Genomic DNA, 15,111 nt, shown 5'->3' on the forward strand with positions numbered 1-15,111 from the left:
AGCAGAGTCATTCAACTTTTATCTCCTTGAGACCAAAGGAAAAAAAAAAAAAAAAAAGAAATGCTTCCTATGATCTCTTCCCTTCCCATCACGTTTTTTCGTAACAGTCTATAGATACAACCAAAACTAGAGATTTTGACAAATGAAGCAGGATAGGAGGTTGATTGCTGCTTTTCTGAATTAAACTTAATGATACCCTGAAGGTACTTGGGTCTGTGAAGTCAACTTAATGTTGATATAACCTGACTCCATTATCACAGAATGAATCGTTGGCACAAGTCTGAAAATCAGTAGACACCCTTCCAAGGTGCATTTGAGAAATCAGGGAGGTGAAAGCTGAAGGCTTAACAATGGACAAAGGGCTTGGTGTCTGTCCTCCCGTGCTCCCCAGCGGATGGAGATGTTCATCAGAATTAGGGGGAATGATGTTCCTGGAGAAGCGATTGGCTATGCAGGAGAAGAAAAATAATTTTCCCTCTATCCTTCTAGGTTCTTGATGGAGACCTCGGGTAATAAAAGATAGATTAACAGGAGAAAAACAAGCAGGAGTTAAATAACATGTATGCCTGGGAGAGACCCAGGAAAACTGAGTAACTCATCGAAATGGCTCAAGCCACCGCCTTAAATACCACTTTCCGCTGAGGACAAAAGAAAGATGTTGGGGCGTTGGGGGGGGGGGTGCAGTTATGGGAGTTTGCCAGGAACAGCACAGTAAACAAGAGTAAGGTTCCTAGGCAGATTTAAGTTTTGCTTTCTCCGTTGATAAGGGTTTCTAGAGATTTAGTCATACTTCTCTTCCTGGTACAGAGCAGGAGACACGCTTAGAATGCAGATTTCTCTTAGAAATGTAAACGTCTCCTACAAAAGGTAACTTCTACTGGTGTCTAAGCTGCCACGGTACCTACTGTTTCTTAAAAATAATGAATTTAGGGGCGCCTGGGTGGCTCAGTCCATTAAGCATCAGACTTTAGCTCAGGTCATGATCTTGCGGTTAATGAGTTCGAGTCTCACAATTGGGCTCTCTGTTCTCAGCAAGAAACCTGCTTCACACCCTCTGTGTCCCTCTCTCTGCCCTTCCCCTGCTCTCTCTCTGTCACTCTCTCTCTCTGAAAAATAAATAAACATTAAAAAAAATAATAATGAGTTTAAATAATCCGTAGGCATATTTGGGAGCGGCAAATTGTGTCACCCGTCAGCTGGCTCGAGGCTAGGCTCCCAGTGACATAATGCCTCACCTGTCTGGCACAGGTACACCTACATCCTTTTAGGCTCCGTTTGGGAGTCTCTGTGCTTTGCTGGTAGGTTGTATAGAACACATTTGGGAAGGGCTGGCCGGAGGTGGAGAGGTGAGTGGAGGAGAAAACAAAGGGAAAGCAGAGAATAAGCAAAGGAGTCAAAGATTTAGAAAGAAAAGGTGCACCTGTCTGGCTCAGTAGGTTGATATCAGCTCAAGTCATGATCCCAGGGTCGTGGGATCAAGCCCCGAGTCAGGCTCTGTGCTGAGTGTAGAGCCTGCTTAAGATTCTCTCTCTCTTTCCCTCTCTCTCTCCCCCTCCCCAATCTGTGTACGTGAATGCTCTCAAACTAAAATTTTTTTAGAAAGAGAGATTAAGAAAGAAAGGGATCAGCACAAAAATATAAAATAGAAGGGGGAGGAAAGCTCTCAGAGAGGAACATGAAGGGAGGTGGATTCGTGATGGTCTCGGATGGCACACATTAGCATCCATGCTGCAAATCACACAAAATCAACTAATAATTATGCTCGTACTCAGAGTGAGCCTTCGGTCAGCATAGCTTGCTTTCCTATGATCTCTTCGGAAGTCAAATGCTAGAAACTCTTTTTAACTCCTAAGTGTCTCAGTGTCAAGAAAACACACAAAGAGATTCAAGGGAAAGAGAACTCAGCCGCTGAGCTGTACCCATCACAAGCTCTCATTCCAAACGTTGTCTGAGACCATTTGTTTCAGTCACAACTCAAAACGAATCGGAATCCGAACAATGGATTTTCACTGAAAAGGATTATAGTTAGTTGAAAGGATTTTAATGGACACCGTAGTAAATCTCAAGAGAGCTTCCAGGATAATGTTTGGGCATATATTTATGAGTATCACAAGTCAGGATTTGGAAGTAAGATGAGTTAGGAAGGCCTCCCCAACACAGACACACGCATGCAGAAAACTGTACACACTACAAAATTTCGGTACGGAAACTCACGAACAGACTGTAGAGAGTCATTTGCGTGCATGTGCATGGTTTATTCACGATCATCACAGCACCAGGAGAGGGTTGTGGGGTTTTTTATGGGCTCATTAGTGTAGGCGTGAAGTCTGGTTCTTGCATGCCTATGGATATTTATCAAAGGTCTAGACAAACTGAGAGCCAGAAAATCAAAACCTACACGCCGAGTTACATCGTTTCCCCAGACTGGAGTAAACATGATTTATGCATATAGTGCCGGCAAGAGCGCTTGGACACTAGAAAGAGATCACATTGTTTAGCAATGTATTGCCACATCAGGGGGGACCCCTTGGCTCTCCTGAAACGTCCAGTGCAGACGAAAACGTGAAAGTAATTAACAGGTCAAAAGAAAAAGTGGAAGCCCTTGAGAATCGAAAATCAAGCTTAGTAACATTTGCATGGAGATACATTTACTTGAAATCATTTCTGGGAGCCCCGGTGCTCTCTCTCCTTTTCCCTTCTTTTTGACTTATTTAAAGCAACTTTGGACGAAAATGAAATGACGATATCCTTCAGAACGCACAGAAGCATGGACTGAGCTTTGGGAAATAGTCACAGCTGGGAAGAGAATGTGTGATCGTTAATCTAGTTGAATGACTTGGTGTTCATTCATCAGCCCCAAAATGCTGCTCTCCAGTCTACGATACTCATACTTACTACTAGGTATATAGTACCTAACAGATAACAGGAACTCAAGGAGTATTTCCACTCATCGCATTGATCAAATCTTGGTTGACCATCTCCTAGGTATTAGGCCCTGGACTAAACTACGAATAAGATAATCAACATCTCTGTCTTCACGGGCAAGTAGCTTACATTCTTGTATCTTGTGAATGAATGAAGAAACGTTTCTTGGCACGAAAGAAGGGAGGTCTCTGCAAACAGTACGCTGCCTGTAGAACTCATCTGAGATGAGAAAGCAAAGGCAAATAACAAGAGTCCTCAGAGCTCTCGAATATGATTCTTGAAAAATGAGAGTAAAACAAATAGGCAGGAGATTGGGGCTCTTGGTCTGTCTTGCAGATTATTTTAAAATGTTTGGGCCCAGTATTGTAGGCCCAATAAATCTAAATGGTTTTCTTCTTTTCTTTTTTATACTTTGATCATCAAGAAGGAAGGAAAGAGGGGCGCCCGCATGGCTCGGTCGTGTATGTGTCTGACTCTTGATTTTGGCTTAGGTCATCATCTTACGGTTCGTGGGATCAAGCCCATGTCAGGCTCCGCACTGACAGCGTGGAGCTTGCTTGGGATTCTCTCTCTCCCTCTCTCTCTCTCTCTCTCTCTGCCCCTCCCCCGTTCGTGCACGCTCTCTCTCTCTCAAACAAACTTTTGAAAAAAAGAAGAAGGAGGGAAAAAAAGAAGGAAGGGGGGGATCTTTCCAAAAATCGTACTGGAAATCTCACGATAGAGAACTCTTCATGCAAAATGGAGTTGTTAGGGTGACAATTCTCGAATAATCTGTACATTAATTCATTCAACTAATAATTAGAGTACCTGCTATATGCCGGGTACTGTGCTAGCCACCGGGGATATAGTAGGAACAGAAAGATGTGTCCCTGTCCTCACAGAGCATATGAAAAAAAAAAGACCTTTTTTTAAATTTTCTCCGACATGATTTTACTGAGGAATACTGCAAATTAGATTATGAGTACTTAAGGAGCAGATGGCAGTTTTTTGCCCATCTGGGATACTTCTAATGAATAGACTCTTGTGTATCAATAGGTAAGGATTCTTCCAGTTCTAAGCTTTCCTGATCTATTATCTAATAGTAGATACAGGATCTTCCCGGAAGACGTTACGCTTGTGTTTCTTTTCATAAAAGGAAACAGAGGTATTGCCTATTAATTCAGAAGAAATTGGGTTCTTTCTATCTCCTTAAATAATTCTAATTAAATTCCTCTGGCTCTAGGTCCTGCCTTGCTCACCTTCTAATGTCACCCCTACCCCTTGTATTCTCACTTGCCATTCCTTCCTTTAGTGACGGAGACAAATTGTTCTTCTTCACCTGGCTCTACGTGACCTCTCCAGCAAAACTCTCACTGTTAGGTCCAATGCATCCTGTTCCAGAGGAATTCCTACCGCCGTATACGGTTCCTTCCCTTTGGAATTGCCACAGTCCCATCAGCAATATCCTCACTCTCCTAGCCTTCCACCCTGGAAATACACACGTTCTGTTTGCCTCTTCAGAAATTAAGCTCCAACTCCAAAAATTAACCAGTTCTTCCTTCTTTCCGAATACCTCCTTATCTGCCTTCCCTCCCATTCAGGGCCACACGGTCTTCATTCCAACGCATGTCACCCCACACCTAGGTGATTGCAACCTGCCCAAACCTGAGCTGCTTTCTCAAATCATGAGTCAGTGCACAGAAATCTTCCCTGGTTCCCTTGGCCTTGCCGGGAAAATCCTGAGCCGCCGAGTCTGGAGAGCCTTGGTTTGCATCTCTGCTTCCAAGATAGGTAGCTCACTGTACCTTACCGCCCTCTCCAACAGCTGTGTTCTGCCCCAGGCCTTTCCTCGGCTAATCCCTCCTCCTCACCTCCAAGCCTTTATGCTTCCAAAGATCAGAGACTATAGCATTTTCTCCTTGTGTGTCTCCTTCAGTATTAGCAAATACTTGTCACATGATCAGGGAATTCACCGAGTAAAGAATGAATTGTGTGTCGCCAGGGTGGCTCATTCAGATCAGTGTCCGACTCTTGGTTTCTGCTCAGATCGTGATCTCATGAGTCACGGGTTCAAGCCCCACGTCGGGCTCTGCGCTGACAGCGTGGAGCCTCCTTGGGAATCTCTCTCTCTCCCTCTGTCTCTGTCCCTTCCCTGCTCACTCTTTCTGTCTCTGTCTCTCTCTCTCTCTCTCTTAAAATCAATAAATATTTAAAAAAATGAATTGGGCCAGAACGCAGGATTGTAGTGTATAATTTGTGGTGTTTGCTTCCTAGCCTGTATATAGTACTTGATATAGCTTAAAAACATGGCCAGTTAGAAAGGTCTCATGCATGGAGGTTATTGTTGCAAAAGTTTATCAACTTTCATTTCCTTGCCTAATTGCTCACAGAATAAAGTGCCTTTGTTCTTAGGTAGCTACAGTGTGCCTTCAAGTTTTTTCTCTGTCTTAAACTGATGTCTTTGTATATTCAATTGTGCATTCAATCCATGCAATACCTTTCTCCAAGGATAATTTGTGAAAAGAAATATTTTACGCTTAATTCTTTAGTTATTTTAAGACTGTTTCCTGAAGTGTTCATTTCATTACGTGACACATTTTTAATTTCAGTCTCTCTCATGCATTTTCTTAACTTTGAGTTATAGGGAAGGGAATTCACTTCTGTCTCCCTTTAATTTCTTGACAATATCGGGTATACCCTGGAAATTACCTGTGGAGTTCACCTTATAGAGGAAGAAAGCAACCTTCGAGATGAGGGGCCTCTAAGGGACTCAGATGCTGCCTCCCCCTGGTCGCTATGAATCTGCTAACATTACCACCAGGGGACAGGGTCTGTGACACGGTCATGCTCCTTTACCACATGTTCCCCATGGGATTTCTTTCTCGGGACGTGAAAAGATCGCTGGTCACTGTCCACTCCCATGTGGCCTCCTCATCCACTCTTCCCCACCCCCGAACTTTCACAGTCATCTCTTGGTTACTTTGTTCATGAGATGACCCGTTCTGCATTTAGAAATAATGATGTCCTTCTAAACATGCCTTTGTGCGTGTTCTCCGTAATCTTATGGCATCACATTCTTCATGACCAGGAACTGACCTTGCTTTGGGTCATAAAAGATACCAGTGACTAAACTTTCATAGATATGGACACTAGATCTCTTCTGCAGTCGGTAAATTGAAAGGCCAGCTGCATATCGAATATGTCTAAAATGCTTTTCGTTTGACTTTGATCTCTAAAATAGCAGTTAAAGAGCAAGAGTCAGACTGAATGAGTTTGAATCTTGGCTCTGCCAATTTACTAACTATTTAAACGTAGGCAAGTTGTGTTGTTGTTGTTTTTTAACCTCTCGTGCTTCAGCTTCTACATCATTCCAGCAGGAAGATATATTACTTCTTTTTTTAATGTTTATTTTTGAGCGAGAGAGAGAGGGAGAGAGGGAGCGCAGAGGAGGGGCAGAGAAAGAGGGAGGCAAAGAATCCCACGTAGGCTCTGCACTGTCAGCCCAGAGCCCGACGCAGGGCTCGAATCCATGAACCGTGAGATCGTGACCTGAGCCGAAGTCGAGAGTTGGACACCTAACCGACCGAGCTCCCCAGGCGCCCCCAGATAATATTACTTCCACCGAGTTACTGTGAAAATTAAGTAAGTTAATTCCTCTTGTCATGAACAGAATGCTTAATAAATATCAGCCATTTCTGTGATGTATGTATTGCCTTGCCCACGATAACCTATCCTTTCCATGTACCAATCCTAACAGCAACGATAACAATAGCTGTTAACATTTATTGAGCAATCACCATGTGGAAGAAACGAGGCCCACCGTTGCCCGTGTCTTAGCTACTTCCCACGAAAAGTTCTGCGAGGTGGGTCATGTTGTCCCATTTTACCCACAAGGAAAGTTAACGGTGGAATAACATACCCAGGGACGTGCAGCTTGCAGGCGGTGTTAGTTCACGTTCCTGTTTCTTCTCCCATATCTGTCTTTCTGGGCGTCTCTCTGTCACACGTACACATTGGTTTGGTCAACTAGTCATTAAGCACTTGTGACCCACTTACCGTGTGCAGGGTTCAGTGCGCCCTGCGGGAGGGTGGGGAGGGGAGGCGGGACAAGCAAGGGATGGTCCCGGCTATCGGGGATTTCACGTGGCATCGCAGGAGATGAGTCCTGTCCCTGCAACTACAACGGACAGTATGACAGAAATGCTCCAAGGAGAGACTGTGAGCCTCGAGGATGCCGAGGAAGCGATCCCTTCCAACCCCGGGGGATTGGAAAATAGACATAGAAACATAGAAAAGACTGGAACTGGGAGCGAAGGGGGAGAAGAACGCTGCAGAGAGGAGCAGCAACCAAAACAAGTCACGCGGGTGTTAAATTGGATGGAACATTGCAGGACAGGCCAGCTGAGCGTGGCGGACGGTGCGGGGCCGTAGGGCCGGGAAGGGAGGTTTGAGATGCGCCTCACGCTTGTGCGTGCGTCACGGTGAAGCACATCCTGCGCGTTTGGGAACCTCCACATGCTTTTCCAAATATTTGTTCCAAGCAAAGATGTGCAAGGCTAGGAGAAAGTGAAAACAGAAGGTTGTTCTGAATCTATGTTAGGCCCTTGACTGATATTGCGAGATGGGCCAGCTTTAGACCAGACTCCCTTAGCCACTTTTCTGATCTTGTCTAATATCTGTTTTATCCCTTGGGCATTAGCTACACCATAGGAGTGAACCCACTGGAGCTTTGCTGGCTCTGGGCAAGAGCTGACCAACCCCTTGTCGACCACGGGCTGTTCAGAACCAAATTAAGATCCAGATTTGTGAAGCTCGCGTGCCTGGGGCCACCCCTGATGCCTGGTCCACAGAATGCCAGATGACAAAAGCAAAGCATTTCACCCGTCACATTCTTCCTTCCCCGCCCCCCCCCCCCCCAGAATGGAATTCACTAAGCCATCAGGACACCATCAGTATATTCTAGAAAAACCTGATAGGAAAAAAAACACAAAAGAATGGAAATGTTTATCTCCTGCCACCTGAAGATCTACTTCGCAGTAATTTTCAAGTCTACTAAAAACTGAAATCTGAAAATGTCTTTGATCTCCTTATCTCCTCTGTAATTACGCTATATTTAAGCCTTGCCTCTACTTTGATGCTTAAGTGTTAATCAGCTGTTGGTTACTCGTTAATTCTCAATGATCCATTAACTACCAATAGGATTCCCAAAAACATTAGTCAAAAACAATAGACTAAGACAAAATAAATGCCATTCCTGGGGTCCTTCACTTATCTAGTATACGGGGAAATGACAACCTCCCTAACCTTTGCACGAAAGATTTAGAGGTGGCATTTTTGACGCTCGTTGGAGCAGTAGTTCGTTTGTGTCTGCCAATGAGCAGAGTGTGAAAAAAATCTCATTTTCACGTTACCAAGAAAGCACATCTTTTCTTCGTTCGGCCCTGGTTTGATGAAAAGGGCTCTCGGAGGCCGTACGGTAAAACCGGGGCTCTGGGGGGCGCCTGGGCGGCTCAGTCGGTTCAGCGTCCCACTCCTGATTTCGGCTCAGGTCATGATCTCACGGTTGTGAGATCAAGCCCCGCTCTGACTGCGTGGAGGCTGCTTGGGATCCTCTCTCTCCCTCTCTCTGCCCCTCCCCGCCTCGTGCACACGCGCGCGCTCTCTCTGAAAATAAACAAACGTTTAAAAATCTATTTTAAAAATGGGGTTATGCATTGCTGCTTTAGTGGCCCAGCTTTCGAGGCTCAAAAGATCTGACCAAAGAGGACACATCGTTTTCATTGCTCCTCATTATATCTGATGAGAGGACATCATTTCTCTCCTCTTCCCCCCAGGTGGCCGTTGAGGACCGCATCAGGCAGCTGCACGAAGCCCACCGGGACTTTGGCCCCGCGTCCCAGCACTTCCTTTCCAGTAAGTCGCTGTCACCTTTCATCGTGTAATGTCTTCCTTGCGTCTTGGTAGCAAAGAATGAAGAGCTGAATTACCATCGTCTCTGCCAAGCGCACTGGAGGCATAAATCATCCTGAAATACACCTCGGTGGGAAAATTCAGAGGGTTAGGAGAGGAGGACCGATTAGATCATTTTGCCCAGGCTTCAGCTAACGCATAATTGTTTCCTGCAGTGTGTGCTCAAGTGCTAAGTTTGGTAATATTTTTGAGTCTTTAGTTCTCCTTATAGCAGTTCACTTCATAGCCTGGTAATTACGATGCTATATAATTACGATAGGATAATTCAATATGTGTTACTAGGAATCTATAATTCTTTAGCTCTACATAATTCATTAAATACTTCCTGCCTCAAAGTCAGAAGCGCTGCCTATCACGTTTCCTTTCCCTAACCAGTCTTACTGCTCATTTATCCTTGACCGCTATTCATTCTTCTTATTTTAGTTTTCCTATTTTGTATCCATTGTGTCTGTATCATTAATCATACTATTCATATGTAGTATTGATAAATATTGTACGTTTTACAACATACTAAGAGGAACAGCCTTAGTTAACTGAGGGTTTAATATTGGAACATCCTATTAATATAACTTTACCTATTACGTTGCCAACCTCCCGTTTTCCTCTGATTCACGTTATTAATTTCTCCCACTCTTTCTTTGATTACAAAAATGTGTGTTTTGAGGGTTTTTTTTTTCTATTTCAAAACCCGTATTTCTACCACATGGAGTTAAGATCTGTTAACACTTTGACATATTTCTTGTTCATACATGAGGATGTATGAGGGCTTAATCATCACTTTAAGGCAATTACTTTCTGCCTGGCAATGTTACGAATATGAACTAATTTAATCCTCGTGCCAGCCCGTAAGGTAGATGCCATGATTCCACCCATTTTAAAGATGGGGAAGTTGAGGCACACAGTCCCACCGAGACTGACAGAGCCAGGATTCAAAAGCCAGTGGGCTCCAGAGTCTGATGAATCACCATACTGGACTGTCATTTACTTAATTTATGTATTTTATAGACAGGAAGTAATTCTGTGTGACCTCCCTTCATCTTGTGTTGCCTTCTTTTATTGCCACGTTCTGGTCCTTTCCTTTCCTTTCCGTTTCATTTTCCATAGCTTCGGAAAAAGATCTTTGCTCACGTTTTCAAGTATGTGAGCGGATGCTTCCGTGTGTCTCCAGTTGGCCGTTGTCTTTTTGAACAAAAGTTCCTAGAAGGTGGTGGTCCTGTCTTTTTGTTACACACTGATAATGTATTAACAAGCTGTCTTACCTTCCTGACTGGGTCTGACCTTACCCTGTGCACACGGTCATTATTTGGACAGTATCGCACATGCTTAGGAAGGGCCCGAAGAAGCAGGGGCAAGTTAAAGGAGTTTACGCAATCAAGTGGAACGGTGGCTTGTAGGCATGCCTAGCATAATTACCAAGCCTACAGACTTTGTCTTCTGTACTCTTCCAAATCACTGGCCTGCTTAAGTCGCCTTGGTGACTGCCACTCTCTTCGATTTCATTGAGATTAAATGCAGTAACATATTTGTAGATGACTCATAAGCCATAAACGAAAATATTACTATTATGAATATTCATTACTCCTCAAACACCATGTGCATTGATTCACCCTGTCTTCTCTCTCTGCCTGCCCCACCCAAATTCCCGTGTCTTCCCCATTAAAACCTCTTCTCAGAAAATGATATGTTATTTAACCCAGGTGATAGGTAGAGTTTAATGTGTACTTCTCCCGGGTTATTTGCATTTTAATAGGGTGAAAAGCCATTAGCCTGAGGAATGAGTCTCTGTTGGTAGAACGCCATCCATAATCTCTGAGCTGTGAGGGGAGAACTGGGAGGGGCCAGGTGGAACATTCGAGCACCTTTTAAACAATATCACACCAGTGCCCACGTCCACAAAGGTCAGGCTGGTGGCCACAGACGCTCATAAAGACACCCATCTCCCTGCCTCAGTGGAGCGAGCCCCGCAAGCCACCAATTTCTTACTCGTGTGGAATGTCAGTATATGCTTAGAAGCTCTGCCTAGGGATAGCAAACATTAGCACTTCGGTTTAAGGGATATTTGAGAAATAGGACGGTGGGACTAAAGACTCAATGAAGACTGTTTCTTTGTGTCGTCCTCTTTCATTTTTATTTTATTTTATTTCTTGGACTCCTGACCCTGAGATCAAGACCTGAAGTGAGATCAAGAGTTGGACACTTAATGGACCGAGCCACCCAGGCGCGCCCCTGTCCATTTTTTTTTTTTTAAGTTATAGAGGTAATATATGCCCCCTCTAGGAAATTTTGGAAAGCAGAGAGTACAAACAGGAAAAAAAAAATTACCCTTCATCTCACCCCTTGGAGATAACCACTATAAAAAGTGTGCTTTCTATACTTTAGATACTTTTCTTTTTTTTTCTTTTTTTTTTTTCACATTTATTTATTTTTGAGCCAGAGAGAGAGCATGAACAGGGGAGGGTCAGAGAAAGAGGGAGACACAGAATCGGAAACAGGCTCCAGGCTCTGAGCTGTCAGCACAGAGCCCGACACGGGGCTCGAACCCACGGACCGCGAGATCGTGACCTGAGCCGAAGTCGGCCGCTTAACCGACTGAGCCACCCAGGCGCCCCGTAGATACTTTTCTTTTTAAACCAAACAGGGATAAAAACACATGAACATTTTGTGACCTGCTTTAATATATATAAATATATATATTATATACTATATATATAAAGTATTATGTATATATGTATATATATAGTATTATATGTATAGTATATAGTATTATATATATAGTATATAGTATTATATATGTATATATATAGTATTATATGTATAGTATATAGTATTATATATATAGTATATAGTATTTTATATATGTATATATATAATATATACTATAATAAAAATATTTATGTGTGCTTAAATATTCCTCTACAGAATAATTTTTTAAATGTCTGGGCAGTATTCTCTACCAGATTTACCAAGACAATTCTTAATTACTCATCAGGAAAGTTATTTCAGATTTTTCACTATGCTATCCAACACTGTGAGTAACATCCTTTATACACCTTTGGAAATATCTCCTATTCTTTCTACAAGATAAATTCCTAAAAACAGAACTGCTCTGTAAAAGGATGTTTACATCGGTAAGGCTTTTGATATGTGCTGCCACACTGACCTCTAGAAATCTGCTCGAGAAATTGGGTGCCCCGTCAAAACCGTATCTGAGGCAGGGCCCTCACCCAAGTCACTTATTTGCTGTTAAATTGTGTTCACTGAAAGCACAACCATTTTTCGCCTAAAACAAATAAAAATATGTTTGAAAAAAAAATACCACTAAGGTCATAGTAAATGAATTTGACTTGGTAGATGTCTAACTGGCTTCCAAGTTACTAGGAATAATAATAATACTAAGTCTTTGAGACTTAGAAATTACAAAGAGAAGTGAAGATGAGCCGCTCATTGTGCCCGCAAACATGCTCGCCATCTCTGTCTCTCTTTTTTTTTTTTTTTTTTTTTTTAATTTTTTTTTTTTCAACATTTTTTATTTTTATTTTTGGGACAGAGAGAGACAGAGCATGAACGGGGGAGGGGCAGAGAGAGAGGGAGACACAGAATCGGAAACAGGCTCCAGGCTCTGAGCCATCAGCCCAGAGCCTGACGCGGGGCTCGAACTCACGGACAGCGAGATCGTGACCTGGCTGAAGTCGGACGCTTAACCGACTGCGCCACCCAGGCGCCCCCATCTCTGTCTCTCTTATTCTCCCTGTCCATTTCTTTCCTCCCTTCATCTGTCTCTCCCTCTCTCTCTCTCTCTCTCTCTCACACACACACACACACACACACACACACACGCATTCCCCTTTGAAAATTACATTACCAGCTGTCTTTTTTTTTTTTTTTTTTTATCAGTAGAGAGAGGCAGAAACACTGAATACTTTTCTTTAGTCTTTTACTAAAGAAAAGTATTCAGTGTTTCTTCTTGGTACCCCAATCTCTACTTGTTAAAGAAGTTGTTTCTTTTATCTTAGATCTGAGAGAAATGAGAAGAGAAAAACATTGTAAATTCTGACCCTTATCCATTGCTAGACACTAGCTTGCCTTTAATTCCAGCTTTAATATTCTACCACTTTTTTAAAAAAAGATCTTAGGTAATCTCTACACCTGATGTGGGGCTCGAACTCATGACCCCAAGATCACGAGTTGCATGTTCCACCAACTGAGCCAGCCAGGAGCCCCAATATTCTACCACTTTTAATTGACTTTGGCAACTTAAACCAAGAAAAGGGAGAAGTTCTACTACCTTGATTTTTAAAAATCATATAAATTTATACATGTAATTTATTAAATTTGTATAGAATTTTTAATCACACTGTTGGCATTGATACATATATTAGTGCCCATGTCTTCATATGTCAATATCAAGAAAGTACTCTAGTATTTATTGACATAGTACTCTGAAAATTGTCCATCCTTTATCTTCAAGAATTTAAAACCTTAAAAAAAAAAAAAAGAACTTAAGCTCTTTTTTCGCGTCAATTTTCTCAGTTCTCTGAGCTTCTATTCTAAATTTTACATAACCAAGGATAACTATATATTTGAATAAAGGTAGAAATTTTTCTGTAACAGTGAAAAGAACTCAGAGTTGCCTTACGATTTTACCCGTTCTACGAAATCTTACCATTTGCAACCACACGGATGGAGCTAGAGAGTATTATGCTAAGAGAAATAAGTCAGTCGGAGAAAGACACGTACCATATGATTTCACCCAGATGTGGAGTTTAAGAAACAAAACAAACAAGCGAAGGGGAAAAAAGAGAGAGATACGAATCAAGAAACAGACTCTTAACTATAGAGAACAAACATGGTTACCAGAGGGGAGGTTGGGGGGGGGGGGGTGCGGAGAAGGGGGCGCTGGGTTACATAGGTGATGAGGCTTAAGGAGGGCACTTGGGATGAGGAGAGATGTATGGAAGTGTTAAATCCCTATATTGTACACCTGAAACTAATATTAAGCTGTATGTTAACTAACTGGGATTTTAAAACTTAAACAAAATATTTTACCAGTCGTAGAATTCCCCAGAGTAGCATTTTCCAAGCCACGTTCCTCAGAACGTTAATGTTCTGTATGATGTTAGTAACTCTTCCTTGAAAAAAGAGTTTTGTGGTCAATAAGATTGGAAAAACTAGCTTATAAAGATGAGAAAGTTTCTTTTTTGTTGGAATTGTTGCAGCCTTTAATATACATCGAAACGCTAAGAGGAGGAAAAAGTCAGTAGCTCTTCTCCCTACTTACGTGACTATGGAAGCCTTTTTCAGGCATACCAATTAATTTCTCACTAAACATGTCATGGAACATAGTATAGGAATCTTTGCCCTAAAGTGGTATTCGCCAAATGGTTTAATAATGAGAACTTTCTGCTGAAGGTAGTAAGAACACGGTCCAATTAAAAAGAAAATGAGTTATTTATAAGGCAAAAGGGTCAACTTTCTCTTTCCTGAGGTTTCTGGCTCCCGCCCCCACCCCAGGAGTCCCATATGCTGTAGAATTTCCTAACTGGAAAGAGGCTAAGGGAGACTCTATCTGAGTTGTTTTCTTAGTACTCATTAGTGAATGTTGAAATCAGTTTAATGACTTGCAACCAACAATTTTTTAATGGAATGGAAGAGATTGGAAAATATCAGAGTACATTGCCCAAGCAAGGTTAAGTATTGTTTCGACACTTCGGTTTCGGTTAAGGGTGGGGGTACGCGAGTGCACGCGTGCATACGTGTGTGCTACAACAAAATGTAAAATACTTTCCTTCTGTGGGTTGCAGTCAAAAGAAGTGTAAAAGACACTGAAAGACGCCACCCCTACCCTTCTTTTTACCCATGACAGAATAGGTGCAGAAAGGTGAAATGACATTACCAAGGTCACACGTGCGGTTATAATCGATGTGGGACTGGACCCCCGGTTTCTGGACTTACAAGCCACATCTCACACTGCCTTAACCATTTACAACACTCAGGCCAGCGCTTGCCTGGTTTTAATGATACCGCCACAGATTTCTCTCTTCTGTTTCTCTTGGTCTGGGCCGCACTAGGTTGATTTGCAGAGCCTGAATTTTTCTCCGGATGCCTCGGGGCCAGGTGTTGTCTCCCTCGGGATGTGGGTTAAGACTCTGGCATTAAGCTGACTAGGTTCCAGTGCTGGTCAGATACTCAGTCTCTTTATCCTCATCTGTAAAATGGGGATAATAGTAACGTTTCGTC

The 15,111-nt window shown here is 42.6% G+C and overlaps 1 protein-coding gene across 20 annotated transcripts in view; it reads left to right on the plus strand.

Annotated features, from left to right (window-relative positions):
• The window catches only part of DMD (dystrophin), a 2,111,713-nt gene that overhangs the window by 1,872,639 nt on the left and 223,963 nt on the right, over positions 1-15,111 (plus strand). For all 20 annotated transcript variants that reach the window (XM_053892047.1, XM_053892050.1, XM_053892044.1 and 17 more), the window contains one exon: positions 8,739-8,817. In XM_053892047.1, the coding sequence (XP_053748022.1) occupies positions 8,739-8,817 (79 nt within the window). The remainder of the gene's footprint in view (positions 1-8,738; positions 8,818-15,111) is intronic.

The sequence above is a fragment of the Panthera pardus genome, unplaced genomic scaffold, assembly GCF_024362965.1.
Source record: "Panthera pardus isolate Hobbes unplaced genomic scaffold, ASM2436296v1 HiC_scaffold_27, whole genome shotgun sequence".
NCBI lineage: Eukaryota > Metazoa > Chordata > Mammalia > Carnivora > Felidae > Panthera > Panthera pardus.